The sequence below is a fragment of the Argopecten irradians genome, chromosome 2, assembly GCF_041381155.1.
Source record: "Argopecten irradians isolate NY chromosome 2, Ai_NY, whole genome shotgun sequence".
In the NCBI taxonomy this organism is placed as follows: domain Eukaryota; kingdom Metazoa; phylum Mollusca; class Bivalvia; order Pectinida; family Pectinidae; genus Argopecten; species Argopecten irradians.
The window spans coordinates 34981397-34997876 of NC_091135.1; the positions used below are offsets into that span (position 1 = coordinate 34981397).

Here is a 16480-nt window from a genome sequence, read left to right on the forward strand (position 1 = left end):
GTTGAAATTGAGGAAAAATGAAAATATATTAGATTAAAAACAATAAAAAAACTTTTCCGTACGTGTTGTTTTAATTAGAAATATTTTCCCCGTTTTTTCATGCACAATCAACAGTTACGTTGTAGATCTTACACAATGATGTAGATATAGGTACAAATGTAAAGATAATCTGCCGTCAGAATCAATAACGATATGTATATTATTGTGCTGTGTAGCTCTCAAGGTTTGCAAGAAAAGTGCATATCATGAACTTTATGCCTGCCAAGAAAATAATTATTACTAATGATATATGTCAGGGAGCAGTACTATAGATATATGAATATCATCTATTTTTGGTTTGCCGAATAATTCAACATATCAGCATGAATAATTTGTTTCAGACATTTGTTATTGCTATCAAAAGTATAAAGTCATCCAATGTTACCAAAGTAAAACAAGAAAGAGTAAATATTTAAAAGTTGTATAAGGGTTATGATGAATAATGAGGATACGCTTTTAAACTTGAATGTGATATAATAATTACGTTAAGAAATAGATATGATGGATTGGTTACAGGTTTAGAACCTATACATTACTGAATATTACCATACTGTAATCCACTTTCTTTTGGCGAGATGCAAATTTTCGCGTAAATGCGCGAAATATCTTGAACGCGAATATAAACGCACGATTGTCAATCGAGTCCTTGATTGAAAACTAATGTATTCGTAATTATGATAAAAATCATGAAAACAAGAAATATTGTACATATGGAAAAAAGTGATTTATAATATTAATGGTTTTCACTCTTGTTTCTCATCTGACGAATTAGGCCCCGGTAGCTCGAAACAGAAAGCATCGCGTTAGGACAGATAGTTTTGTTATTTGTGTAAATATTTATTCCTAATTCCGAGATATTGTTAAGTTAAAAACGGACTTCAGTCAAATATAATTTACATAAGTTACATTAGGAAAAACTATTTTTGCCTTAAGTCGATGCTTTTTGTTTCGAGCAATCTGACGAATTAGGCCCCGGTAGCTCGAAACAGAAAGCATCGCGTTAGGACAGATAGTTTTGTGATTTGTGTAAATATTTGTTCCTAATTCCAAGATAATGTTAAGTTAAAAACGGACTTCAGTCAAATATAATTCACATAAGTTACATTAGGAAAAACTATTTTTGCCTTAAGTCGAGGCTTTTTGTTTCGAGCAATCGGGATCTGAATAATCAGGTTAGCAAATAGAAACTCTATACTTACAATTTCTGTAGATACTTATATCAAAATACAAAGTATTAATAACCTATTATTACGTGTTGTGTTTGTCCAGGTGTACGGTACGAATGGATTAGGATTGTCAATGGTAGGGTACTTCATGATGTGTTACGGCACATGTCAACTGGCTACCCTACTGGTGTTGGAGAGGTTTCAGAAGCGAGTCAAACCTATCATCTTCGTCCTCCAAGGTAACTACCTCATCTGTGTCTTATTAAAGTGAAGAGTCGGGCAAGGATGGCTAAAGTCGGTAAAAATGGTGTGAATGTATCCAGTATAATTTCTTATGAAATAGAAAAATAAAATCTCTCGCCAAAATCTGTCTGCGTACGAAGAAATTAATTTAAAGTATAGGAATCCTTAAACGTCCTCCCGGCTGACTATGTCCGTGGTTACATTTACACGCAGCCTCGCTTTCAATGCTTTCAACTTTCCTTTACTTTAATGATCAGAACTGGGAAAGTAAGCAGAACTTGGCCGTCGTATTAATATGTGAGAACTTTTGGAAGGCCAATGAACGCATTTAGACTGGTTTTCTTTGCCCGACTATTCACTTTAACAATATATAGTGTGGTAAATATGTCGATAAGAGTTATGCAGTGTTTTAGTCAATTTCATTAAAATGATTGTCCATTTATTCAAATATATTCCGTTGTGTTTCAAACCGAGTCCAGTTTTATCAAAATTCCTTCACCTTACGGAATTTATGAACTTAAAATTCTCTCAAAGAGAGCATTGCAGAAGTAAAGGAAAGTTTCTTAACTTTAGATATTTTCCTTTAATTTCTGTAATTCTTTCCTATGGAGAAATAATAATTAAGTATTTCCTTAAAGCTGAGGAATATTGACGAAACTGTACAATGTTGACAATTGCCAAAGTTTGTTTGCTTGTAAGAGCTTATACGTATCAACTCATTAATCATTTGCAGTTTGTATTCTTTTACATATTAAATTGCTATGGTGATTTGCATGCTAAGATATTTTTAGCTTTTAACTATGCGGAAATATATTTAGTGAAATTAGAGCTACAATATATATTTTATACATATCGTTGGAAAAAAAATTCTTGCACCTTCGCTTATTTCACAACTTCCTACACATATTGGCGATTTTAATCCCGTCTAAAGATTGCAGGTTGTTGACTTCTGAGATAACAGTAACCTAATTTGTGTTGGACATATTAAGGAAAAATGATCTCTTGTTAAAATCTATCTTACGCGTTAATTGTGTGCCTTAAAGTGCAGAAGTTTTAACACCACCAACGATTAAGCTCTATCAAATCTTCAGCGAGAGAAAATTGCAAAAATGTTGCAGGGAATGTTCATGTTTCTGATCCACATATTACCCATTCTAACATTAACAGGTAACACTTTCTTTGACTTAAGGGAAAAGTTGTCATTAAGGGTGATTATTAGTCACAGCCACAAGACCTGTATGATTTTATTTCTGGTAAAATTACAGATAAATCAATTTACGACCAATAGTAAAGCAATAAAAATGTTCCACGCGTTAATAATTACGTTTTCACCGCTATGGTCATGTAAGGACGGCCTCCCATGTATGCGGTGTGTTGCGTGTATGTTGTGCGAGGTGCGTGTTTCGGGAGACTGCGGTATATTCATGTTGTGTCTTCTTGTATAGTGGAACTTTTGCCCTTTTCATAGTGCTATATCACTGAAGCATGCCGCCGAGGACACCAAGCAACACACCCCATCCGGTCACATTATACTGACAACGGGCGAACCAGTCGTCCCACTCCCTTTTTGCTGACGACCAATAGTAAAGCAATGAAAATGTTCCACGCGTTAATAATTACGTTTTCACCGACCGTCCGGAACCAAAGGCGATCTATCAATAATGCCCTATTAAACTAAGTGGAAAGCTGTGTTCCTTCGTATAACATCATCCAGATTCATTCTGGCATCCGAATAATAAATAGAAATTACGCAATGAGCGAAAAACGCTATCCAAATTATATTCAAAAGAATTTTTGTATGGCGGATTGATTGGATGTCTTTTGAGTTCATGGCTTTTAGGTCGATATTCAGCTGATCAATATGTTGTTTTAAAAACGCACAGATATATAAAATATAAGATTTTATTTATTTTGTTAGTGCTCGGTCAGTAAGTACGGCGGCGTATTAGGGCCACTACAAAATTTTATTTATCTTGTACGTACAAGTTATTATCTTGTACGTACAAGTTAGTATCTTGTACGTACAAGATAGTATCTTGTACGTACAAGTTAGTATCTTGTACGTACAAGTTAGTATCTTGTACGTACAAGATAGTATCTTGTACGTACAACTTAGTATCTTGTACGTACAAGATAGTATCTTGTACGTACAAGTTAGTATCTTGTTGTCTTTGCAATCAGTAACTCACGTACAAGATACTAAGTTGTACGTACAAGATACTAAGTTGTACGTACAAGATACTAACTTGTACGTACAAGATACTAACTTGTACGTACAAGATACTAACTTGTACGTACAAGATACTAACTTGTACGTACAAGATAAATAAAAGTTTGTAGTGGCCCTAATACGCCGCCGTAAGTAAGCAACATAACAAGTATTTCCATGAAAAAATACAATAGCATTTAGAACAAAAGGTGATGTACATGTACATGCACGGTTGTCGTTTCAGAAACTATAAATACCGTTCATGCAACATCTTCACGTCTGAATTAATTCGATTTCCAGTTCAGAATATACCCATTTGTTAACGTTTCTTTTAAAAGTATTTATAGAATATAATTATCAATTGATCGGAAATCTTTGAAATGTTGTTTCTCTTCTACTGTAACATTTTTATTAAAAATGCTTTCTTGTGTCTATTGCAAACATGATTCATTTGACGGGGAACTAGGGCCCAGTTTCATGAACGTTCCTTAACTTTAGGAAATTCCTTAACTTATAATTCTACATAGAGAAACATAACAGAAGTTAAGGAAAGCTCCTTTACTTACGATTTTATCCTTAACTTTTGTAATGCTTCTTCTAGGGAATACTTTAAGTTAAGGAATTCCGTAAATCTAAGGAACTTTCATAAAAATGGGGTCAGATAGGTGATGGAATTAATACTAAAAAAACCACTTTATATCCCGGGATTTCTTGGTCAAAATATTTTGTAAAGAACTAAACCTACAAGGCCGCCCGTTACGTGACGTGATACAATGTAACGAACATAGACCCAAGTTCTCAATGCGCTAAATAATCATTCTATGGAGACTCTTTGACATTTCCAGGGCGTAGACATTCACTGTCATCCATGATTACCACCAAATATATCAGCCACCATGTGCACGTCTCATTCTAACCCTAAATGACACTGAAGGCGATTACTGAGTACAAATGGTGGAATGGCCATTATATAAGTTATTTCCCGATAGATTTACCAGAACCATTGACAACCAAACAGAATTATAAATGTCGCTAGGGAATGCTAGTATTTTTTTTAGTTTTACTGAAATATGTACTAATCTGCCTTAGTATAATCAAAATGTCATTTTGATGGTCTATTGCATTTATTTCATGTGAGTTTGTTTTCGGAACATTGCAGCAAATGGAATGAATAGAGAATATCTTGCTCCCACATAACATATGTAGGTTTCTACATACCGCTGAAGATTACTTGTCATCTACCTACTACTTCGAATGACGCATGTTTTTATTTTGAAATCAATTCTTTCCTATTCAGTTGTAGGAGATCCTTATTTTACTGATTCATATGTTAAATCAGTCTTTCTTTGTTAGGTCGTTTCTTTTTATCTTTCTGTTGTGACTTCAACAAATGCCCCTCTCCACCCCCTCCCCCCTCCCCCCCCCCCACACACAAAACAACAACAACAAAAAACAACAACATAATAAAATCAATAATGATAATAGGCCCAGTAAGCTATTCCATATGATGGTCCTTCGAATGAACAAGCATAGCGTATTATAAATTTTTATCATAATAAATGTTTCTTGTGGGTTTTTTTTTCGAAGATTGTCCTTTTTCACTGCCAGGCCTGATCAACACGTTATTCGTTTCCAAGACTGTTGATTTGACTTTACTGCCAGCTTATATTTTGATGATCTGTTTGATAAACAGCTTGGAAATCTTTATTTCTTCTCATGCAGGTGTTCCTATCTTAATTGCTTTAACTTTCCCTTATACAGGATTTCTGATCAGTTCACACTTGCATATTTTATCATATCGCCAGTTCAGTTCAGCTGATTTCATCTGTCCATTGATTGTTTTATTTTCCTTTGCAGGTTTTCTTATCTCACATGTTCATACTTTAATTGCCTTTAGTAATTTCTGTTGGTGATTTCCTAATCTCGCCGGTTCATACATTAATTGCCTTCAATTGCCATTGCAAATTTCCTGATCTCACCGGTTCATACTTTAATTGCTTTTACTTTCTGTTGCGGGTTTTCTTATTTCGACTTTTCATACTTCAATGTCTTCATTTTCGCTGTAGCTAATTGATCTCACTTTCTGTTGCAGGTTTTCTGATCTCGCTTGGACTGATCATCCTTCTGTATGTCTGGGAGCCTGTTGATGATTGTGTCTACACTGTCCTTGGCTACATGGCCCTGTGGGGAGCTGTGGACGCTGTCTGGCAGTCTCAGGTTCAAAGTAAGTGCACACATTGGTTAATTTACTTAAATATGTAATCTGCTTAAAGCAATTGCTAGAAAAAAGGGAATATCTGAGATATATAAGCTATATTTAAGACAGGATAATTTGATTTGAAAGGCGCAAAATCTTTATATTATAAGGCACAATTACTCAATATCAAGGGACATAACAGTCAATCAACAGCAGGTTGATTCAGTCATCCCTGCAAATGCATTTAGGATCTTCCAAATCAACCAAATCAAAGACTTGACCAGTTCAACATAAAATTATAGGAGTGAATGAGTTTATTAGTCTTTTGTGTCCAAAAAATACTTATTAACCTTTCAAGTTACATAATTTTGCTATAAAAAATTTCAACAGTATTGTAATGAATGTTTATTAATTATAATGAATCTCGTTTTCGGTACATAATTTACGTAAGGTGTTAACACTGGTAGAATGGTATTCACCACGAACATATATTTACATATTGTGTATGGCAGTTACCTGTTGGATTAACATAATCAATATATCGATTGTGGTGTATCCAAGTCCGGATTAACACAACCATTGTGTATAGACAAGTTCATACAATCTGGCTTATCTTGTCAACACGATAGTACCTGTTTCAAACCATTGCCTCCTAGAATTCCGCTGAGATGGTAAAATATAGTGCGGAGTGTTCTGCATGACGAAACCGCCATTGCAATTAATCAGTGATGATGGGCAACCCCGGGGGTCCAGATAACGATAGTAATTGAAATGGGAATTTAAAAGGATGATGATTTATCCGAGCAACAGGACGGACGACGCAGTATTATCTTACCTATATCGATAACATTGTTCTATTTTAGACCCAAAAATCAATAAAGCGAACAAAAACCCGACTTGTGCTTTATTGCTTGACCGTTATTTTAGCGATAGTATCATTTTCCCGATGTTTACGCCAAAAGTATTGCATTGAATTATAACTACGCCCATGATAGCCTCAGTATGCTGTTCTTACAGCTAGAGTCAAATATCACCCACTGTGTTGAATGCACAAAAAATATCTGTATGGTAGGTGGCCATTCTTGGGTAAGGATATTTCAGCTGCACAGACCAACAGCTAGTTTGTGTGGATCTTCGGGTGAGTTTTGTTTCATATCCATACACTGTCATAGTTGGAATTTATTTTACCACATCGTTGATATTGCGGATATTTTATGATAGGATACTGTCAATTTTTTTTAAAACTTACTATCTGAAACAGAAGATTAGAATTTCAATAGCTATCCAGTATTTATCATGATTTGATTTAACACCAAATGTAACTTACTATCGTACCAATTTTCCAGACATTCTGGTTTCCAACGTGACGAGAAAAGAACCTGCCATCATTGGGTTTCGGATCTGCCAAGGCTTTGGACTGACACTGGTGTTCCTGGCGTCGATTTGGCTCTCCTTACTCTACAAACTCTGTCTAGTCTGTGGGATTCTTATCATGGGTGTCCTCGGTTATATGATCCTAGAAATCAGCAACAACCCAATGACCCCTATGGAACCAAGACCTTTCAACGTCTGAGGAGATACACATATGTAAGACAACTGCATCGATGATTGCCGTTGTTCCTAGCAAGTTTTGCTCTAAACAGATATACTTGGAAAGCAAATTGGAAACAGGTTGGAAAGCAAGGCTACACCGTTTCAGCTGTATTCGAAGATCTCGATTATTCAGAATATGATTAACGAGTGATTTATGTGTAATAGTAAGCATACCTCTTGGGTCCTTAGCAACACAGCCCTGTTATTGATTTGCTACGACGTGATGAATGTTTCAAAAAGAACCCATTTCATTTTCCCAAGACAGCCGTGAATCGTGAACGAATATCATGACCTAAATTGTTAACCGAGTTTATTGTGATTTAGTCCATGAAAGAGTCATCGCGAACCTGCAAGAGATAGAAAAGACACTTATTACTTATTGTATACTGCATTCGCATCCATAAACATGTATTGGTGTCCAAAACATGTACTGGTCACAACCTAGACTTTTGAAGAAATATCACTAATATCAGATATCCCACTATCAGCATAGAGCTACGTTACAACATAGCCAATGATGGTGTCTGATAAGCACCTTGTGAAGTCTGAGAAGACGATACACAATTCTGCTTTCTGTGAAACTAGTCGCAGTCGAAAATAAGCACCATTGGATTATGTGGACGAATCCAATGTCGTCCATTGTATAGATAATAAACCGTTGTATATATGTGTATGTAAAATCACCATCATGTATTAGGATGACCTCAGACACTTTTTTGTTACAATATGATTTTTATTTGTTTTAAAAGAACTCCAAAAGGTGTGATAAAGAAAATGTTTTTATTGGAGTATAATAGATGAAAATAGCTGTTATTTATAAATATATAAATCTATAAATACCAAACCTTATTTTCTCATTTTAATGTGTTGAAAGTTTTAAGTTTTGCCGTGTCTTCTGTAGATACTTGTAGTAAAATTGCTTTTCATATGTAAACTAAATATACCATTTCCCAACAATTAAAGGTACAGTGGTACATGACTAACATTTATTTATTCATTCAATTGTATTTGACATTCGCGTCATTTTTGTTACTTAACTAATAATCTTTATGATCTCACTAAAATTTTGTTGAGCGATAATTAACCCTGTATCTAATTTTTGTAGTGTTTATCATAAACTTTGGAGACAGATGATTTTGTTCCCTTGACACGGAATAATACATTATAGATAACTTACACTGTAAACGTTCATGTATAGCGGAGATCATGTTTTAGCGGCATTCTCGCCATTTTGTGCTAAATACAGTACGCTATATGTATTAATTTATATCCTTGTAAAAATATTACGAATTTGAACATTTTCGAAATTAAGTTTCCGTTAAATTCGATTGTGCCAGTACGTTTAAGGTATTAGCTATCTTCCATTCTTTCATTCCGCATTTTTCTACATTTTCAAATTTTTTTTTTTTTATATTGATATATAAACATTCAATAATTTATCTATTCTGACATCTTTACCAACAATGATCACTTTTGTTGAAAATGATATTGAAGACACACAAACACTTAGTGGTTGCATCTCATTCTATTTATTACATTAATATTACCCTACTGTACACATGAGAGTTAGAAACACGAACTGTCCTATTTGATTATATTTATTATTAGATTTACAATGTCCTATGGTGCCGGGTCGACTTCCTTTATGAGAGTATGACCGGTGTTTCCTCCTATATGGTACAATGGTACCGGTCGACTAACTTTATGGGGTATGACCGTTTTTCCCTACAGGGCACAATATGATGTAGTGATGTAAAATAGCTAATTTCCCTCGACATTATGTGATCGAAGTGATGAGGCCGCGAGGTGTCACACTGCAGTAAGACGCTATCTGGGTAACCAAGACGCCTACCCACTCCACACCAACAATCGATTGACGTTAATGTGCAGTTGTGGTGTTTTGTGTAATGAATACTGCACTACTGTTAACGTATAGATGAAGACTTGGTGATCACGACAATTATTAGCTGGGTTTTTATCAACGCCTTCATGTTGTTAAAGTGATACTTGGATTAGGAAATTAGTAAAAAGGGAAATAAATGAAATAAAAAGAATGTGGAATAGAAATCGTCCCAAAATTAGTTTACGTTACAAGATTCTTCAAAGCTTGTAGCGTATGCTTATCCGGCATGATGTCATTGGATTAATTCATTTTGTACTTTCATTGTTTTATGTTTCATGTTTCAATTTCTAAAATTACAAAAAATCAAAATTATGTTCAGAGATTTGTTGTTATGGAAAACCATAGATTCAATAGTGAAAATAAATAATCGACAACTTATAAACATCGGTATTCATTCAGTTCTAAGTACTACAAATGGAGTTTAGTAGCCATGGTGAAATACGAGCCACGTCATCGACTCGGACGCTTTGTTTTATATCAATATGTTTTGAAATAAAATTTAATGAAATTTATTAAGTTATTCGGCAGATAAGCTTTGAGATGGTTTAAATTTGTTTAAAACACACAGATAAACGGCCATTGCTTGACAGTTATTCCATGAGAGAGTTGAACGGGTGACCTAAATGTGAAAGGTGGCTAAAGGTCTGTAATAGAATTCCGGGGACAAATGCAATCCCTGGCGCCCACAGATTAAGTGCAGAACATTGGAAAGGATGAACACGTGGTCAACATTTATACTTTACACAGTAAAAAATATAGCATCAAAATGAATCGGTGAGGCTCATTATTTGATCAATAAAGTTACTTTTTTAATTGGAGAATGTAATGAAATTAATGCGGGACATTTGTTTGCAGTGAAATGTACATAGCAACCAATGCAGGATGCGCAATTCAATGTAAAGCTTCACTCTTTAATTACTATTTTCACTGTCAGCAAATTTGATTGAAATCTCCACTTCAGAAAATTCCAGCGAATCTCTCTTTTTTGTTTGTGTGTAAATAGAAGTTCACTCCTGTTTTAGAATATTTTGTGTTTTAGACACAGAACCAATCCCTAATATTACCCTCTGTCCGGATATTAAATATCACATGAAAGAAGGAAATTGAACATGTGTATTGATTTTCTAGATGTGAATTTGCAGAATTTGGCACATATACAAAGCATGAGCAGACATTAAAATTATGTTCTTGAAGTCAGGAAGTATGACATTCTGCTGTATATAAGTGTTATATTAAAGTCTACACGCACAGAAGTACTTTGAAAGCTAAATCGTGACAAAATATATTAAAATCATTTGCGTGACTTCATGTAATAAGCCAACTTCTATTGTCTTTTCTGTTACATATATTGCATTATGTAACATGAGTTTTAGACATAAAGGAATATTTTGCCATTCGAAAGAAGTTTAATTAGTTCGTTTTTTTATGAAATTGATAAGAAATTGAATAATAACAGTTTTAACAATATTGATCGATTGAAGAAATTAACAAAACAAATTGTTATTCAAATGCCACGGCACAGGCATATCCGGATTCAATAATAACAATCAATATCTGTACAAACTCACCAGAACAAACGAAAAGAGGAATTGATACAAACAATAAAGGCTACGAAGATTGGCTGCGAAAAATATTAAAAGGAGACTGAATTTAAATTGGAAGGGTGCGTTCTACAAGGAATATGATTCATGTCGCCTTATCAATCTGCATATCACGTAACAAAAATAAATTCTTAAAAATCGATTTTTATGTTATGGGACTATAAACTTAAACATCAATAGGACGTTTTGTTGGCAATATGAATATTAATGTTGCCGTATTTCATGTTTCTGATCGATGGAAGATGGCGTAGGGTAAAACTATCAGATGATTTGCATATAATTTTGTAAATGGAATTGAACTGCAGTCACTATAAAATTCTTGGTATAGGGAGCTTAAACCTAACTGTCATATAGTAGCATTAATATTATACATTACATGTATGGTTTGTGTTCTCTGATTGACACCATATCAGTTTCAAATGTGTTATCAATACATTTGATACGATAGTTACATTGAATAATTTTCCCCATCTCTACATTTTTAGCCTTGGGTAGATTTCTAGTTCCCATTCTTTTGTTATTACATCCATGCATATTTAGTTTATAATCGTTCAGGGCAAACTCTGAATGCTCTATTTAAAAATAATATCTTGAAATAGAGGACAAAGCACAATACCGGAGGACTGAATAGTACGATGTCTTATTGTAATTAAGTGAACTCTGGTAATGCAAGGGTAAGATTTAGCAATTGTACGGCCAGAAGTAAAGTAAGACAGTTATTCGTTATTCAAATAACGAATAACAAATAACTGTCCAACTTTACTTTGCTCAATTGTAAGGAATATAACCCCCTAAATATAATTATCAGTATCAATAATTTGTGACGACAGTTCACAGAAGGAAAAAACCGTTCAATCGTTTGTGATAATGGTAAACCAAAGTCGACCTGGTTATGTCAAGATGTGAAAAATAGAATACCAAAAATACTGAGACTTTCAACAAAACGGAATAAGGAAACTTCTTTTTTAAAGTAGTATCGCTTTCAGATACATTATATCAAAATGTATTATATTGTCTTCTCTTTGATTTCCTAGAACATCCTGAGGTAACCAGGCCAAAAAAGTAACCCGTCCCATACAATACCATTAAGTATACCTTATAATAACTCGTATATTTATTCTTTCAAAACCATTTATCTACCAGTTTCACGAACAAGGACTCTTAACTTGGCAATTCTCTATAAAACAGCATTACAGATTTTGGGGTTCTTATGATTTTTCCTTAACTTCTCTAATGCTTTCCCATGAGAAACTTTTAGTTAATGGATTTCTTATAAAATGATTGTGAAACTAGACCTAATGGATTAATTTTGAACCTGTATCGGACTATTTACTTACTTATGATAAAATTCACCAATTTTGTACTTTAATTCTGTGTCATGTGACATTGCCAAATTATAAACAAATTGTATAACATAGGCACATGTCTTGTCTTTCATTTTACCGAATGTGTATCTTTTGTTCCTAGATATTTGTGGCCGACTTCTTGGCTTTATCAATTTAGTTTTCTACATATTATCGTTATTCTTTTATTCTTCATCGATTAATGTTCACATATCTGACACAAATTTGAATTATTTTAATATATTTTTTTCTCAATTTTTTTTTCTATTTCTGTTCTGCTCATCCTCAATGTTTTACACAGTATGTATATCTAGTAGTCTTTCATTCCAGATATTTGTCTACAAATATGTGTGTTGTCCATGAATAAAACAGTAAAACACCCACGGCGTTTTTGTCTGCTTTTATTGAAAATCTGTCTTTTAATATGCGGCCTAGTACAAGGATTATGCCTGTGGACACGTTTTAATGTAAAACAAAATCCAGAAAAGTATAATAGAATCCATATACGTTCATGATTTTATCAATGGAATTGATACACTTTTAACTTTTAAGGTGGATGAGAAAAAACACGACCAGTTTATGAAAAGTTGAACCTTGGCCCAGAAAATGTTTTGAACACCTTTAGAATGAGCTGAACTATACAGTTATTTCCTCTTCTAATGCTTGGGGCTTATGGTATCCCATGACTGACAAAAATACGATGTATTCTTAACTGGTTCCTCAACTAATGTGACTGAAGAGAGTTCGGAATCGAACAACCACTGATTGTTGTCGGCTGTATTTCCCTACTGAAGCGCTAGCGTTCTTCACCATAGTAATGATGTGTTATCAAAACTGTTGACAAAATATCTAATAAAACCAACATCAACAAATACAAAAAAAAACACACACAAAAAACCAAACAAACAAACAAACAACCGAACTTCACCATTCATTCGTATGCTTTATCCAACGTGAAATTCTGCTGAATAACGTTATTTGAAATTCGTTCAAACATTCATAGGAAGCCAGAAGCCACCGCCGTTTGTCTCACATTCTGGTGACACACGCGGTGACAGGTCGAGAACGAGCAGACGACAAAGATCGCAGCCAGTGTTACATCCTGTCATTTTGCACAGCAAGTGTTAAAATTGCTGTCAAACACTCGTTGTTTTTAAAAACAAGTGTCACAAAGACCAGCAGACTTGCAGACGCCAGGATCAGTGGAGAGCGACAACTCGGAGGTTAGAATAAGATTGTAATCTTTGGCCACTAGCCATTTTTCCTTAATTTTTACTGTCGTTAGGTATCGGATATGGTCGGTTTTCAAAACATCATGAATGCTGCGCATAACCTTTTCCAAAAAATCTTAACAACCCAGAGAAATAGGAATAATTGGCTTTAATCTGTTTCTCATTATTTTCAAAATTAGGATTCCGAAAACATTCACAATTCACCGTGCTTGTTAAAAACACATACCTATCTAAAATTATGAATTGCATATTATTATTTTATTTCTTGTACTAAGGTATATTGCGTGTGTAACCGAACATAAACCATCGAAAAGATGTTCAAATAAAATATAATCCATGTAAGTTGAATAAGGTATTGTTGTTGGTTATGATAATAATATGGCTGCTACTGAACTGGCATCAAGGAAATGGTACCAACATCTTAAAACAAGACGATACCAGCAAATTCGCCATAAGGTTGAGAAATAAATGACTAGTTGGTTGAGTAGTGCAATATCAGTTACACGGGAATGATGAGTGGTGCAGCACTCCTGAGGAAACAGATTGGCCATATGATACCAGACATGTCAATATACCTCCTACACAATGGAAGAACGCCAAGTGGAGGTGGTGGGAAAGCCGGAGAAACTCGGTCCGGTGACTGGTCAGACAATTAATTATATCCTGAATGGCTAACGTGACGAGATTCTGTCTGAGTATTATGTACTTTGATTAACTGACCTTACGATGTCCTGAGATTCCTATATATATAACCCCTGTCTCGTTAGATTAGCGGTGTAGAATGGATGATTGGTTATAGCGCCAAAGTGGTACCGTGTCCGCTAATGTTACATTAATGACCTGTATCGGATGAGAAACAAATCGATGCCAGACCGAGACACAAATCAGGTCACGATTTCAATATGTCTTGTCCTCTGCGGATAAAAAATTATTTCGAAACAAACGAACCGGGGAAACCATTTCAAGCTTTGTCGTTGACTGCAATCAATTACATCTAGATCAATCATAGCAATTCTTTCTTAGTTTTCATCCAACTCGCGAATCTGTATTATCCTAGTTATTAGGGGGTATATTTTTGGATATTTGATTCCTCATGCTTAATGTCCTATCTTGCAGTGTGGTCATGTTGTGTATCCTTATTTATAGTGCTATCTTACTGAAGCATAACCTGAATGTTAAGAAGGAGTTTAAACAATAACCTAGTAGAACGATACTGATATTAGATAATTGCTCGCCTGTTAGAACGAATATACGTACCCGGCCTACTATGCTCTCCGGCCTAAAGACGACACCATTTTATCTGTCTTTTGAGCTACAATATTGCAGCTACTTGCATGTTTGCTCTTTTATTTAGAACAACAAGAAAGTCTGTAAATTTCTGTATTGTAGTACTTATTGTTTTGTGTACCCTGTGGTTATCTCATTACGTTTTTGACTCCCCGGTACAGATAGAAGAACCCGCCATGTTACCTCCCACCGTCTGTACCATCGATTTCTTCTGTGATGGATGACCTCAGCCAGGCATCGTTAACGAGAGAAAACATGTGATTGATACCCAATCAACTAACAGTTCATTCTCGTGAATAAAGTCTATATACTGCAATATTTCACAACTGTCAGCGTGTCAAGCCCAATATCTCTATGCCAGAAAAAAATTAATCATATAAATGAGAAAGGTTATAGAATTCTAACTCATATTTTCATTGCTTCCTCCTGAGCGGTTATTTCAATAGCCTAGTATATACTTTGATGTGGTCTTGGACCTCTAAAAATGTAACCATTACATACGAGTTCTAGACGCGTGAAAGTGTAGTCGCACCAATTAGAACTTTGACGGTTTACGACATTTCACGACTGTCGTAAATAGGTCATTGTCTCTACCATTTCGGTGTACTGTTCTTACCAAACACTTTGGTATCTAGTTGATTTCTCTGCCTTCCCTTGTCATTAATTTGCCTATGTAACAGCCATGCCTAACAAAGCGGTTTCCTGTTGGTTAGTTGGGAAAGGAAATGGGAAACTTCTGATGTTTGGTGATTTTGAATGTGGACATATTTTTTCATGTTGGCAATAAATCACAAACTGTGTATCATACTGACTAGGCTATATCACGGCCGACTATGAGGAATCATATTATTGACCTGGATATTTGTCACGACCAACTATGTAATCATTTTTCATTGTCCAGCTATTTGTCATGACCAACTGGCAATCACATTTCAATGACTTTGCTATTGTCTTGACCAATTATGCAACCCTATTAAATGGAATTGCTATTTGCCACGGCCAACTATGCAATCATATTACATTGACATGGCTATTTGTCATGACCAACTGTGCAATCGCATTTCAATGGCTTGGCTAATGTCATGACCAAATGTGCAATCACATTTCGATGGCTTGGCTATTTGTCATGACATACTTTGCAAGCATATTCAATGGCATTAATATTTGTCACGACCAACTATAAAATCATATTACATTGACATGGCTATTTTTATGACCAATTGTGCAATCACCTTTCAATGACTTTGCTATTGTCTTGACCAATTATGCAATCCTATTAAATGGAATTGCTATTTGCCACGACCAACTATGCAATCATGTTACATTGACATGGCTATTTGTCATGACCAACTGTGCAATCGCATTTCAATGGCTTGGCTATTGCCTTGACCAATTATGCAATCATATTCAATGACCTGGCTATTTGTGGTGACCAATTCTGCAATTATTTCAATGACCTGACTATTTATCACGACCAACTGTACAATAATATTTCCATGGAATGTCTATTTTGTGCAACCAACAATGAAATTATGTTTAAATGAAACGATTTATTGGCCAAATAAAAAATATTATCAATAATTACTTATCTCTTTGCCTTGTCTATTTATATGATTAATTGTAAAATAGCATCTCGAAGACAAAGTTATTTATCACGTCCATCTATA

General features: G+C 34.7%; 2 protein-coding genes across 3 annotated transcripts in view; one reads left to right on the plus strand and one right to left on the minus strand.

The window, feature by feature from the left end:
* LOC138315281 (protein unc-93 homolog A-like) overlaps nucleotides 1-13176 on the plus strand; it is a 36086-nt gene extending 22910 nt beyond the window's left edge. For both annotated transcript variants that reach the window (XM_069256169.1, XM_069256170.1), the window contains exons 3-5: nucleotides 1309-1444; nucleotides 5750-5881; nucleotides 7201-13176. In XM_069256169.1, the coding sequence (XP_069112270.1) occupies nucleotides 1309-1444; nucleotides 5750-5881; nucleotides 7201-7427 (495 nt within the window). In that variant the 3' untranslated portion in view covers nucleotides 7428-13176. The remainder of the gene's footprint in view (nucleotides 1-1308; nucleotides 1445-5749; nucleotides 5882-7200) is intronic.
* Nucleotides 7499-16480, minus strand: part of LOC138315282 (ankyrin repeat domain-containing protein 60-like) — a 35153-nt gene continuing 26171 nt past the window's right edge. Inside the window, exon 9 of the transcript XR_011207480.1 lies at nucleotides 7499-7794. The gene's annotated coding sequence lies outside the window, so the exon portion shown is untranslated. The remainder of the gene's footprint in view (nucleotides 7795-16480) is intronic.